Genomic DNA, 14091 nt, shown 5'->3' with positions numbered 1-14091 from the left:
GTCCAGGGAGTGTGTCTTGTGCCCACCAAGAGTAAGTAGTCAAGCCATTTGAGAATTCTTTGACAACTTACCAAAGGGTTCAATGCACCTCTTCCTCTTTAGATGGAAGGCCATGCAGTGCAAGTCTTTGCTCATTGAAGTCAGTTGACAGCTCTCAGCCAATAAGCTAGGCCGTGCAATGCCAATCTTGGCTCAGTGCAGTGAACTTCTGGATAGAGAGGAGGTGGCAGCAGGTGATTGGCAGACATCAGGTTAGTTCTCAAACTGTTGACTTCTTACCCTGGTAGGGCTTACTTACTTACTCCTGACACTATAACCATTACAGTGGGCTGTTGTGGTTATAGTGCTTGGGGCATTCCCTTAATGCATTATCGTATCTGCATGTAAAGAACAAAGCCTCTCTTGTATTTCACTTTTTTTTATTACAATATTAACATTTTTAAAACTGTGCTAAAAAGAGCTGTCATAGTGTATTCGATGAACACAGTAGTAGCGTTACAAGATCTGTGCATCATGTTTTATGTCTGCACCATGCAGAGGATGACAAATTATTTTTATTTATTTATTTTTACTTTATTAATGTAATGACGTTGTATATTAAAATGTCTTTATTTTTAAGATTTAGAGTCAGTTTACATAATGAGATATATGACTCATTTTAAGGACCATCCACTCTGATGTAAATTACATTTATACAACAGAATGATTTTAGTGCTGCCAATCACTATGCAATGTGTGCTAATTAAATTTTCTCTCCAGAGGCCAGAAAAGGTGGGCAAAAGAAAATACAAAGCAATGTAATGTAAGCATCTTTCCACCACTTGAATGGTCTTGTTATATGTCTTTTTTTATATACCAATCAGTTCAGCTATCTTTGTAAACTATCCATCATTTTAAATGCAAAGTCATTTATTTTTGGTACCAGGTTTTAAAAATAACATTTTAAAAGTAGTACATTCACTGGGATGCCTAATGCATATGGTTTGACAAGAGATGATTCAAAACCCCAGTGGATTTTCAAAAAACATTACAATTAATGGATTAACTATACCAGGGTGTCCAAAATGTAGAACCCCAGATGTTGTAGAACTATAACCCCCATGATGCTTTGAATGTCTTTGGAATGCCTTCATAATGACAAAGCATTGTGGGAGCTGTAGTGTTAAAACATCTGGGGATCTAACTTTTGGGCACCCCTGAAGTATAACATATGACAAGTAACCAGGGCATGACATGTATGTTCAATTTTATATTAATGCAATTAAGTGTAGTTTATCCATAGTAATTCTGCAAAGATCTTGTTTGAATATGTATTTTTTTTTTATTATGTAAGGGAAATCCAAATTTTTGGATTGAAGAAGTATTTTTTATTTTACTCATTGCTTGCATTTTCTAAAATCATATTTTTAGATTTACAGTACTTGACTTATTCACACTATAAACATTGTAAAATGGATTGTTCCTTTATTGTCTGTCCTTGAATACATACCTGCAGTGTTATTTTTAAATGCAACATGATATGTATGTCCCCATTAACATTTTTTCTCCATATAATCTTTCCAAAATACATCTCTTTTTGATCCTTGCATATTTCTACTCTTTAATTCAGCCTTTGATTTTCTGCCCCTGACAACATATGTATGAAGAACATCTCTCGTGTGCTGTGTGTTCTTGCCTCATGGTCAGTATATTGCTGCATCCTATTTATCCGCTTGACAAAATCATTCTAATGATGGTCTTGGGTAGCTGACCCATATCTTGCAATCTTGCATTTAATAGCTTTGTTCCTAGATCACTTTTGCTTTACACACAAACTCAGTTTCTTAACTATAAACAGGTCCATGTGTGATGAAACACACAAACATGCACTTACTGTATCAACATAAAAACAGAGAAAGTGGTGCACATATTAGGAAGCATAAAACAAAAACATGCACAAGCATACACTAAATATTAAAAAGACATACAGCGGCAAATCAGGTAGCACAGATAACAAACATACCGCGACACATACGTTAGATCATTCATTTAAACTGTTAGCATACTATATAACATAGTGAGTACTTAAAGAGTAGGATACAAACATCTCATTAATGCACTCTTCCCCCACACAGAGACATTCACTGTCACACAAATTGATATATGAATAAACAAACGCTGAATGTTACACGTAGTGTCACACACACCACATTCAACATGTTAAGACATAGTATAAACACAGAAGCACGGTAGCTTAGGAGCATAGACAGTGATGTGTACAGACATGACACATTATCACAGACCCACTCACTGATACATACTGTAGATAAAAGAAGCCCACAAACCACATAACAAGAAAAACAATAAAGGCATCCATGTACAGTAACACACAGCAACAGTGATCACATTCTATTTTATGCAGTGTGCAATGTAAACAAGTCTTCCAAACTGTAATAATAACAAGTGGTCCAACCATGCATCAGTGACAGAAAGCAAAGGAAACACTGTAGTGACAAACACACCAAAGTGACAAACCCAACATAAAAACAAAATGGTCCTGTAAAGGGATAACAACATGCATACAATATCACGTGTAGGTAAATATGGGGGAAAGAACACCCAATGATTTAAATTTGTATATAAACAAAGAAGCCAAAGCTTTCACAAAATGATAACACTTTAAACTAGAATAAGAATGTGCAGTCACACACATGCCACCAGATCGTTCATGCATAAGTGACACTCAATCTCCCTTCCATTCTACTTTCTAGCTATTAATTCTCAGCCTCAGGGGCGTAATTAGCACGCCATTGCAGAATTAATTATCCAGAGTATGAGATCAGAGGTCAGCTCATCAACATAAAAATTGGAAAGCAATTGGGCTTTGTCTGCCATAGAACATTTTAGACTGTCAGTTCTATGGCCAAGAGCATTGCAGTAATACACTCACCAACACAGCATGGAAATACACAATGCATTTGATGCTAACATATAAAGCATTCATTTTCTCAGTGGCATAACACACTGACAAACAAAAAAACAGTCCAGCAGTGAAATATAACACATATGTACATGCAACACAGTTGGCAATGGTGTTCTACATTAAGAACAACATTTTGCTTTAAAACACACTTTTGAAAACAGAAACAAACACAGTAGCAGACATTGTAATCTTAACATTTAAGTCACATGTGCAAAAGCAGAACACAAGAACAATTAATAAAAATGAAAAGATAGCCACACAGCGCAAATTACACAAAATGAAGCACAGACTAAAAGATACATGTCATCACACACTCAGCACAAGCGAAAAACCAGAAACGTTAATATAAATATATATTGTATTATTTAGGACAGACTCACTGACACGCACAGTACACTCGGGGTGTGCATGTGTGAATTACCACCTAGAGGAAAGAGTCAGCAGTTGATGCGGAAAACAGCACATTATATAGAAGCCAGTGACAAATGATTGCATGAACAGTAACAAACTCACAACTGGCGCAATGTTAAAGAGCAGCATGCAGACTTCTAAATGGCCATGCAACAAGCAAGTGTGTGTGTGTGTGTTGTGCGTGTTGTGCATGTTGTGCGTTTTGTGTGAGTCAGCATGTGTAAGTTTGTCTTGGTGGAGTCTTGGTGGAGTTTATGTATGTGTTAAACAAAGCATAAAAGAGAGAGTTGAGAGTGATAGAACTTGAGAAGAATATGTAATTTTAGTAGATAATAGTGGATATTAATGTTTTTGTTTCTAGCTTAATACACTATTACTCAAAATCCGGTTACATTATTTAATTTATTGTTAATGTATCATAATTGAGAGTTATGTTTGTGCAATTGGTGTGACTATTGAACACTGTGTTTTACACTTGCTAACAGAATGTTAACAGGCTTTTGCTTCTGCATGCCTCAATTGATGGCTGAATACAGTCAAGCTAAATACAGTATGGCTAAAAGGAAGATTGGCCGAAACAATGTGTTTAACATTCTGGATGGGTCTTATAGGGTCTTCAGAAAGAAGAGTCACAAAGTAGACAATTGGCAGTAACTCTAGTCAAAAAGTCTGTCCTTTTATTTCCCCTTCTTGTTTTTCTATTAAAAGTGTTATTTATATATATATAACCCTACAGTTGATTGGTAATAGCAGCAATGATTAAGCATTTATCTGAGGATAGGTGTCTCTGAATTAGTAATTCAGAAACTGTCCACGCCTAGAATATGTTATTATCTTTTAATCGGCTGAGTTTTTCGAAATTCTCCAAATTAACTATTTTTCCTAGTTGACTATGTTGGTTTTTATTTTGCAGTCTCATTGTTCATATTGGCTAGCTTTAATTGCATTAAATACAAGCAGAGGTGCTTATTATTATTATTTTTCTCTTAACTTTAAATTAGTTTGTAGCAGACAGTTTGGACAAACAGATATAGATAAACTATAATATTCATCAACTGAGAACAGAACAAAATAACTTTTGTAAAAAGCAACTGTATATTTAATTGTAATATCCTAAACATTTATTTTTAGGTATTTTAGGCAAGACCTTACTTCTGTAAAAAAAAATAAAAAATAAAAGCTTCTTTTATAATGTACTGTATTCTGGAAGGACGAATTACTGAGTATTATCTCAGCTCAATGAAAAATATCTTCAAACAGTAGCTTTTAAGACAAAACAATGCTAAATCAGATGAATCAGTTTACAGAGCTGTAGAATTTGTATTCTCTAACATAACTGTTGAATTGCTAATTATTTTTTAAACCTGCAACTATTTGATGTTTATATGCTGAACTGATGCACGAATGTAAGACATAGGGGTCTTGTATTGATCCTAGATTGCAGAAAAATGTTATTACTCTGAATTGTACCCATTTTGAAGGACAGTCATTTATATGTTATGTACCATCTGTTTTATGATTCAAGGTTTATTGTTGGAATAAAAATATAAGATTTTGAACATGCGGTAGAATTTCTAAAGGTGGCCTCGTCTAAATTTACTTGACTTATTTTCACTAATTATACACATTTCGTCAGCCAATTACAACCACAAGTTATTGGTGACTTGATTTTAACAAAGGCTATTGAAGATTTGTTTAGCAAATGTATTATAGTTTCAAAGCCACAACATTCTGTGCTCAAAGAAATAATAACAGTTTAGCATTTCAGCTTTGTTTTAGCTAATTACAATGCAGTTTAACTAATTAGTATCTCCAACGTATCCACAGCAAATGTATTCAAAATTGTATGCACCCGACCATCATTAAAATTTATATATTTTAAAATATATGCCATAGAATTCCTTCTACTGCCAATATAACTGCATGGTCAATTTAGAGGTTAGCTAGAATACATTTGCTTGATTTTTGGTAATGGTGTTTTTTTTTTTTTTAAGTGTAATGTCTGTATTTTAAGAAACAACTGTGTAATTATGTTGAAGATAATTTATATTGGCTAGCTGTTAGAACTGTGGTTACCATGTTAGATAAAATGTTTATCTCACTTGCAATCACTTTGTTATAACAAATAAATCACTTTAAATAATATACTAATTAAAATAAAACTTGTTTGAGCTTATTTTTATTTTATTTATTTTTTAAGTTTATTTTTCGCTGTCTTTGTGGTCTACTTTCAAATACTACAATAAACATTTACTTATGTAAAAACATTTGTCTAGACAAAACGTTTGATCTACATACTGTTCTGATAATGTTACCTCTTTTTTCATCTATTTTTTTTTATTTATTTGTAGGTATTTTTATATTTTTGATCCTTTTTTAATCATTATATAGTTTGCATTATTGGATTTTTTTTAAATAAAAATTATTGTTCTTATAGAATTTGTTTAAATGTTTTTTTTTTCAATATCATTTTTTTAAACTTATATCCCTTTCTGTAATCTAATTACTCTGTATGACCAAAAACATATAATAATATTTCTGCATATTATAATAAATGTATTGTTTAATTTATTTTGTTCATTTAAGAACAATGTTAATTGAAGTATAATTTGTTCATTTGTTTCGGTCCTCTTTTTAAAAGATACAGGATGTGAATTAAATACATTTATTATGTTGGATCTGATTTTATTATTATTATTATTATTATTATTGTTGTTGTTTTACAATTTGTTTTATTTCATAAACCCACCCTTACTTATCCTTTCCAGGTAGCTTTGTTTCCATCACTTGTCAATCAAAAATAATGCTGTATATGGTGTAATGGCTTTTGTGAAACTGTAGCTAAACTGTATCACAGTTGAGTTGACAGTAGAACTACCAATCCCCAAATCTCATTTACTCTGCTCATAATGCTCTGCTAATGGCATAAGCCTAGCAGTGCTATAGAAATAGTTTTTAAAAAAAATAGTCTCTTCCTGTTTTGAAGAGATCTAATGTCAAATGTTATTTAGCATAGTTATATTTGTATTTATTGCATATTTGTTTTACTGCTCTGTCTATCAAGTGCATTACAATTACAAAGTCAAATGCAGTCTGTTGTGTCCCTTTAACTAGTCACCCTGATATTTTCTCTTGTAGTGTTTCTTAAGAAAGAGCACATTTCAAGGACTATTTCCATTATTCAACTAATGTGCCTTTATCTTACTACACAAAGTACCTGGCCACTGGATGACTCTGTAGGTGGCTATGTTGTATTTGAAAGATTAGATCAATAAAGAAGGCTCTCAAGGTCACAGTGTTATATACTTAATGTAACTTCAATGTAATTCTCTTTCTAATGGATCATCAGGATCATGTACTAAGGTATGATCAGCTACAAGACATTTTAAATCCCACTGTTTTGCTACATAACAACAAAGCTAAAATTATGTAGACTTTTTTAAATAATACATTTTCAAATTTGAATTCTTTTTCAACTCTTTCAATTATTGAATATTTAAATAATTCCTGAAATATTTACAATTTACTGTGATACGTTTCTTTAAAAAAAAGTTAAATAGATGCACTAGGACTTTGTTTAAATTTAAATCTGTTTCAAAATATAAGTTTTACAAGAATTATAAATGAGTGGATTGATTTTAAAATTGATCATATTTTGTACCATTTGGATTTTCATTATTTTGTAATGGAATGATCATACAACTATTTTCACTTATTATTTTATTGTTTTAGAACCAAGATGAGAAATTATGGGCCTCTAGATGGTTTTGCACTAGAGTTCCCAACATCTGACTGATAATTATTGCTTGATAACTCTTTTACAAACTATACATACATTGTTTGTAATGAAAATATAGAGTGATCTGTGAACCCATTTCATATATATTATTTTAGTTTTAATGTGTTAGCTGTCTAGGGGATTAGTTTTCTTGCCGTTTCCTGCAAGTAACCTAATGGAGCAGTGGGACAGTGGGAAAAATAATTGATACTGTATGGAAAATATAGAAAAAAAATTTATTTTAATATATGACAAATTTGCAATTCTGGGGAAAAAATATAAAACTATCTCAATCGTTGTGGTCAATGATGGCATTTTACACTTGATTGGTCCACTTATATAATATTACCAAATAATTATATTCTGGCTCTTTATAGTATGCATATCTGCAATGTAACTTTTAGGCAAAATTGCATACATTGCACTTTTTTTTTTTTTAATTTACACTGAGCTACACAGTGGATAGAGCTTGAGTTGCAGGTTCAGATCTCAGCAAGGTCACTGAGTCTTCCTTCCAAAGACAATAAAATGAGTACTCTTTAGTTGGGCTATAATAGCATCTAGACCTCTAGATGTACTTGGAAAATATAAGCAAACTAAAAATGTTTTATTTTTAAAGTGATACTTCAAACAAAAAAAACAGCTTCTAAGAAAACACTGTTTTCGGTCAAAGTAACCCTTCTAAAATGGGTTCACCAAAAAAAAAAGCTAAAACTTTACTGAGGAAAAGTTCTCCCTACAGCCAGATCTATCTCCACTGACATCACTACCCCTCACTAGAGGGGGAGGTAGGTCAGATAGGGCAGGCTAAAGGCAGGACAGAGGCAGCAGGGGCTAGGTGCTGCCATTGGCTTTCCAATGCTAGCATGTTGGCGTCCGCTGCAATTTTAAACTTGATTGATATTAGCCAGCCCGGAACTCTCGTTCTGGGCTGTCAGAGGTGGAGTTACATTTCCAGAAGCAGTTATACTGTAATGCTACTTATAGATACTCCAGGCACCATGACCACTTCAGATCACTGATGTAGCCATGGTGCTTGGAGTAACACCTAATATACTGATGTTAATATCAGTAGATGTCTATGAGACAATCATGGATTTCAAAAACTAAAACAGGAGGCTTAAGCACACATTTCATTTTTTAGTATAACTTGGGCTATGTATCAAGTCGCTAGAACAATGTCATCTAATTTTTATTCTAATGGACCATGTATATATCAAAAACATAGAATCTGCAGCTGAAAAAAAAATCTGAAGACTTTTAAAAAAGCATTGGACCATAAAAAATGGATGTCACGTTAAGAATGTGCTGTTTTGGTACATTATTTATTGATCGGTTGCCAAGACATGCTAAGGGAATGTAATGTTAATATTATAGAAAGTGTATTGCAATAGTTCACTATTTTTTCTAAGTAGTATTTGCACATTTTGCATAAGGTACAAAGATCCATCTATGCCGTCACTGTAAAATTAACATTAAATCTGTAATTTAGCTTTTTATTTTGATTCCCTGTGGGAATGACTTTTATGATATTCTTAATTAGTGTAATAGGGAAAGCTGCTGATAGCAATCTACAAAATCTATTGACCGATTGCCAAGTTGTTTTAGCCTTCAGAGAATGATGCTGATGATATTATTCGTGCATTTATTTCCCTTAATGAATGTCCCACTGCTGTCCTTAGAGCAAAGTCCTCTCTTTACTACTACAAAACATTATCACTAAACATTAACACCTACATTACATTACACTATACTATTAATCACTACATTACACTAACACTTACACCAACACTAACCCTAACCTAAAAATATTAAAATATAAAACCAATAATGCTATTTTGTAGTATCAATAAATAGATAATGGAGAAATATCTATTAGAGAAAATAATGTCATCATATAGACCTTTAAGTATTTTTAAACTGCTTGGATTTTGGTGTATTGGTTTATAAATATATCTAGAATTTCTCAATAGCATTATTTTTTCACTATATATGGCTCACTATAATGTATGCCATTTCACTCTCTCTCTCTCTCTGTGTCTCAGAGAGACTGTGCCTTAGTATTTAAAACTGCATTGGACAAGAAGCTATGTATTTTACAGCATTTCTCATTCCGATTTAAATAAATATCCTAACATTATACAATTTGTATTTCATATTTAATGAGAGCTTTGTGGTCTTGTGAATTTGAAAAAAAATGATTTTATGTAAAAACGTTCTTCTTCCCTTTCTTTTTCTTTAATTATTTCTGTTATTTTCTTTATTTTTTAGAATAATAAGAGCAGAACACAGATATAGATAATATAAAATGTATTATTTCAGCAATAGACACACTAAAGAGAGGGGATTTACTTTATATCCTAAATACTCCAAACTCAAATGCAAAATCTATTATGCATATTTCATTGTTAACATTATTCTTAATTTTTACTTTGTCCATGATGATTTATTTATTATATTTAATGTCTTCTTTTTAAAATTGACAATTTTCTTGTATGACTGCTTATCTTCAATAAAGAATTAAACAGCATTTTTTTTTATGTAAATATGTTCGTAATACCGGTTTGTATGTAGCTTTTTATGTGTTCAGTTTAGAACTATTATTATCAGTAGTAGTATTTTCTTTTAGTATTTAAACTTATCATCCTGACTATAGGGACCCTTAATTAAGACACAAGTAACTACTCATATTTGCTTATATATACTTGTTTATAGATGGTATATCTGAAATTATGAATCTATCCTCAACTGCACGCAATTACGGGTGAGAAAGATGCAGAATAAAAGTTAAAAAAGGAAAAAACATGCAAAAAGCATTAGAGAGAGGAGATAGCAAGAGAACAAGGTTACAGATTAACTGGCAAGTAAAACATATCTGCAAAAATGGGAGCAAGGTGAAAAGCACAATGATTTATCAACAATATACACTCAAAACCTGTATTTTCTCCCAATGAACAAATATGAAATTGGGAATGTTTGAAACCAATGATGTATGGGGTACATGTGGAAGAAAGAGAGAATGTGTAGGACAGAAATAAAGAGATGGAGTACAGACTGGAGAAGGAGACAGAATGAAGGGCTGAAAAAGTAATAGAAAATAAAGGGATAGGGAAAAAAAAAAGAAAAAGTGGATTAAATCCGTACCTTGGTTGCTTAACGTCAGATGTGCTGGAACTTCGGATTTGGGGATGGGGGTAAAATCAGAACAGAGTGAGGGTGGGGGGAATAAAGGAGGAAAGAAAGAAAAAAACGAATAAACGACAAGTTTATAGAAACGTCACAAAAAAAATAAATTAAAAGAAATATAAAAAAAAGTTTTTTGAGGTTGTTTATTTAAAAAAAATGCCACAATTTAAAAGTTTGGGTTAAAAAGAATGGATTGTATTTTTTTAATTTGTGACAGGCATCTCGCCCCATTATTGGGAAGGATGGGAAAATTAGGTAGGGTCGAGGGGTTTAGAAAGAGAAAGGGTTGCGAGGCAAGGGAGGGGGAGATGCCAAAAAAAAAACAGAAACAAAAGAGAGAGATATGGGTTTTTAAGTTTTGGTTTCATTGAGAAAAAGAAAAAGCATTTGGAAGAGAGAATACAGTAAAGAAGAAAGACAACGTAAGAGAACAAGTTAAAAGGAACAGAAAAGACAGAGAGAACAAAAAAAGGAAAATTCATTTGAAATAAAAAAGACATACAAAATAGAAAAAGAAAGAGTGTGAGAAAGAGAAAAGGAAAGCCAAATGCTTTTTCTTTATATATATTTATATATATAGGATGGAAACACACATAGAAAATATACAACGTAAGGCAAAGAAAGCCGAGTGTTGTATGCAAAAGTGTAACAGCTACAGTCAAAAGATACATCCCATGTGTTATTTACACATTAACCACAGGATAAATTTATGAATTCGGACACATCTTCTATATATATAAATGTCTATATATATACATATATATATTCACACTATAACAGTAAAAAGAAAGATATGCAAGGATATATATTTTATTTCTGAAGCAGCTACATTCACAGTAGTGTGTGACATACATTATTACCCAACCTTATATAAAATTGGGAACTATGGGTTATACTTGTCAATGAGTGACTTTCTTGAGTAAGAATAATTATACAGACCTGATTCATCAAATATTTGAAAACTCACTTTTGATAAATCAGCTCTGTGCAAAAATATACAAAAATACCACAACATTTCTTTCACTAATTATAGACCAGTAGAGTAACATACCAGCTGTAAACATGAAAATGTAAACAAAAGGAAATATTGATTATTGCAAATGAAATTATACACATTTCTTCATTGCATACTTTTTTTTATTCTAGACATAAAATCAATTTAAATTAATTGTTCTACCATATGAATAAAATGTACTTAAATAATGTTATATTTCTTACTATCTATATACATAGCTATAAATATGAGAAATAAATTAACAAGATAAAAACAGAGAATCTAATTTACTAATGCATGTTAACAGACAATGATTATGCAATAGGTATTAAAGGCATTCTGTTTAGTACTTAGTGTTTTATTCTAATCTATAGCAGGATTTAAAAAAAATACATCTATGCATACATGTATCAAACTTTAAAAGTCCTTTTCGATCGCATTAAATACTTGGAATATAACATGTACAATTCACATTTCCTAGAGATGCGAACTCGAGGTGAAATATATATTGCTAGCTGTATGTATCGGATAATTACATTTGCATTGTAGTTAAATGTATCTGCCTGAAAGAACAGCAAGATATGATGTTTCATTTTGAATGGTAATGTTGTATATTAATATATCATATCACTTCCACCACATATTTGTGCCCAGGGGTACATTCAAGGTGCATGTAAATTATGTAGAAACTACAGTCTTAATAAACAGATCTAAAATACTTACAATGCAGAATTAATGTATGCAGTATACCTGAACTTTACATCATTTTGCCGTCAATGAAGCTACATATATAATGTAGAAAACGGCTTGATATAAACCACAAAATCTTAGCTAGCAGGCTTGAACAATATAACTGGTATTACACGTGCATGCGCTAAATTACATCACTTTTTTGCATTCGGTTAGAATCTATTTTTGGTAGAAAGCAAGAAAACTTGTTAGAAGTTAAAATATAGGATGTCAAATATTATGCAGTATACAATATACTGCGAAAACGAATCCGATAGCTTATATGGATATTCCTAGCTGTTTGTATGGAGTAAGTGCAAACTCATTTTAGTTAAAGAGACCCTCAAAGCACCAACACTGCTTTTAAACATTTGATAGATTTGGGCTTACATAATTGGCTGTATTGTTTACATGAACAGTTTTGCATATTTATCATAAAATTAACAGTTTATTTATATTATTATTATATTATCAAAGTGAATTCAAAAATAATTTCAGATTTTCAAATTTTCAAAGGACAGAATCATGGGAATTAAAGCATATCTGATCTAAATGTTCACAGTTCAGCAAACACAACATGTCCCAGAAACCTTTGCTCTGAGCAGAACCAAGTTAGTGCATAGGGAGCTAGTCAGCCCGTCTACCCTTTATTCCTTGAGGTCAATGCACCAAAATGAGAGCCTCCTGATTGGCTTAACTACTTCCTTGACAATGAAAAGCTCATGGGTGATAATGCAATATGTGGGATTTGTACCGAAGGAAAGTACTTTAAACATTGTTTTTCTATATTTTTTAGCCTAGTTGTTTTTCATATGTATAATCCATTATCTCTACAATGCAGTAAAACAAAGTATGGACCGAACCCAGCCTGGAGTATCCCTTTAAATATAACTGCTTAAAAAACAGAAACATGTGGATTCATCGTAATTGGTAATTCTGTATATCAATATATAATGTCACTTCTACCACAAATTCGTGCCCGAGGGTGCATTTAAGACATGTGCGCTCTGGTAAATTAAATATAAATTACAGACTTTATAAACTCTTCTACTCTACTTAGAGTATTGCATTAAGATATGCAGTATACATGAACTTAACATTATTCTTCTGGAATAGCTACAATCAATATGATAAGATTCAATGACTGGTAAACTGTACATTATTATATTGTGCTACCGCCAAAGTAGATCTAAACTTGATAGCTTTCTGATTTAACAGTCATTAAATATATTGCCTAATAAATATAGAAACTATGAATATTTATATTGTAGGATTATAATCATTGTCACGCAGCAACTGGAGACAGCTTTTAGAACATTAATGCATATGTATAAATCTAGTCAATGACGCCTTAAAGGAACTCATAAAGGGACTTACATTTGATTTAACTATATTTTTCACTTTCAAATTGTGCTAGCTAAATATATAGCTAATATGTAAATTACAAGGTATTTTTTCTTGTTAAAGGAACATTCTAAACACCATAACCACGACAGTGCACTGTAGTGGTTATAGTTCCAGGAATGCCTTGGTGCCCCCTTAATGCAAGGTGTCGAACCATTTAGTAATGATATGGTTTCTTACCTGGGTTCTACTGACCCCTGCTTCCCACCTTCATTAAGCCTCCAGGAGAACCTGAGGGGATGCAGGGTGCTGTTCCTGGTGGACTAGAGAGAGACTATATTGGGGAATGAGTGGCACCAGAACCAATACAGCTCATTGTAGTAGTGTTTGGGGTATGTCTTTAATACTTATTTTGCAGCTGTTTAAGATTCTGAGTACACAGGCTGCTACACTGTCAAAGGTGGCACATGTTTAGTGCCCACCATCATCATCCTTTGCATGATGGTGTTAGTTGTCACAAGATACAGCTGAAAATACATTCTCATGAAATAGGACTATCCCACTATGGTAAAAACACTACAGTAATGTTAAAGCTTGAGATGCACATGTTATTTGTTTAGATTGATGAGTCTCAGGTCCAACATGGTAAACAGGGCTGCCTCAAGTTTGGCTGGCAGTAATGTCACA

General features: G+C 32.3%; 1 protein-coding gene across 15 annotated transcripts in view; it reads right to left on the bottom strand.

Moving 5' to 3' along the window:
* NRXN2 (neurexin 2) overlaps positions 1 to 14091 on the bottom strand; it is a 973084-nt gene that overhangs the window by 594509 nt on the left and 364484 nt on the right. For 14 of the 15 annotated variants that reach the window (XM_063438522.1, XM_063438529.1, XM_063438527.1 and 11 more), the window contains exon 5: positions 10296 to 10325. The exons of the other annotated variant lie outside the window; for it this stretch is intronic. In XM_063438522.1, coding sequence (XP_063294592.1) covers positions 10296 to 10325 — 30 coding nt within the window. The remainder of the gene's footprint in view (positions 1 to 10295; positions 10326 to 14091) is intronic. 15 annotated transcript variants of the gene reach the window in all.

This window comes from Pelobates fuscus, chromosome 12, assembly GCF_036172605.1.
Source record: "Pelobates fuscus isolate aPelFus1 chromosome 12, aPelFus1.pri, whole genome shotgun sequence".
In the NCBI taxonomy this organism is placed as follows: domain Eukaryota; kingdom Metazoa; phylum Chordata; class Amphibia; order Anura; family Pelobatidae; genus Pelobates; species Pelobates fuscus.
This window is presented reverse-complemented; position numbering and strand designations above follow the sequence as displayed.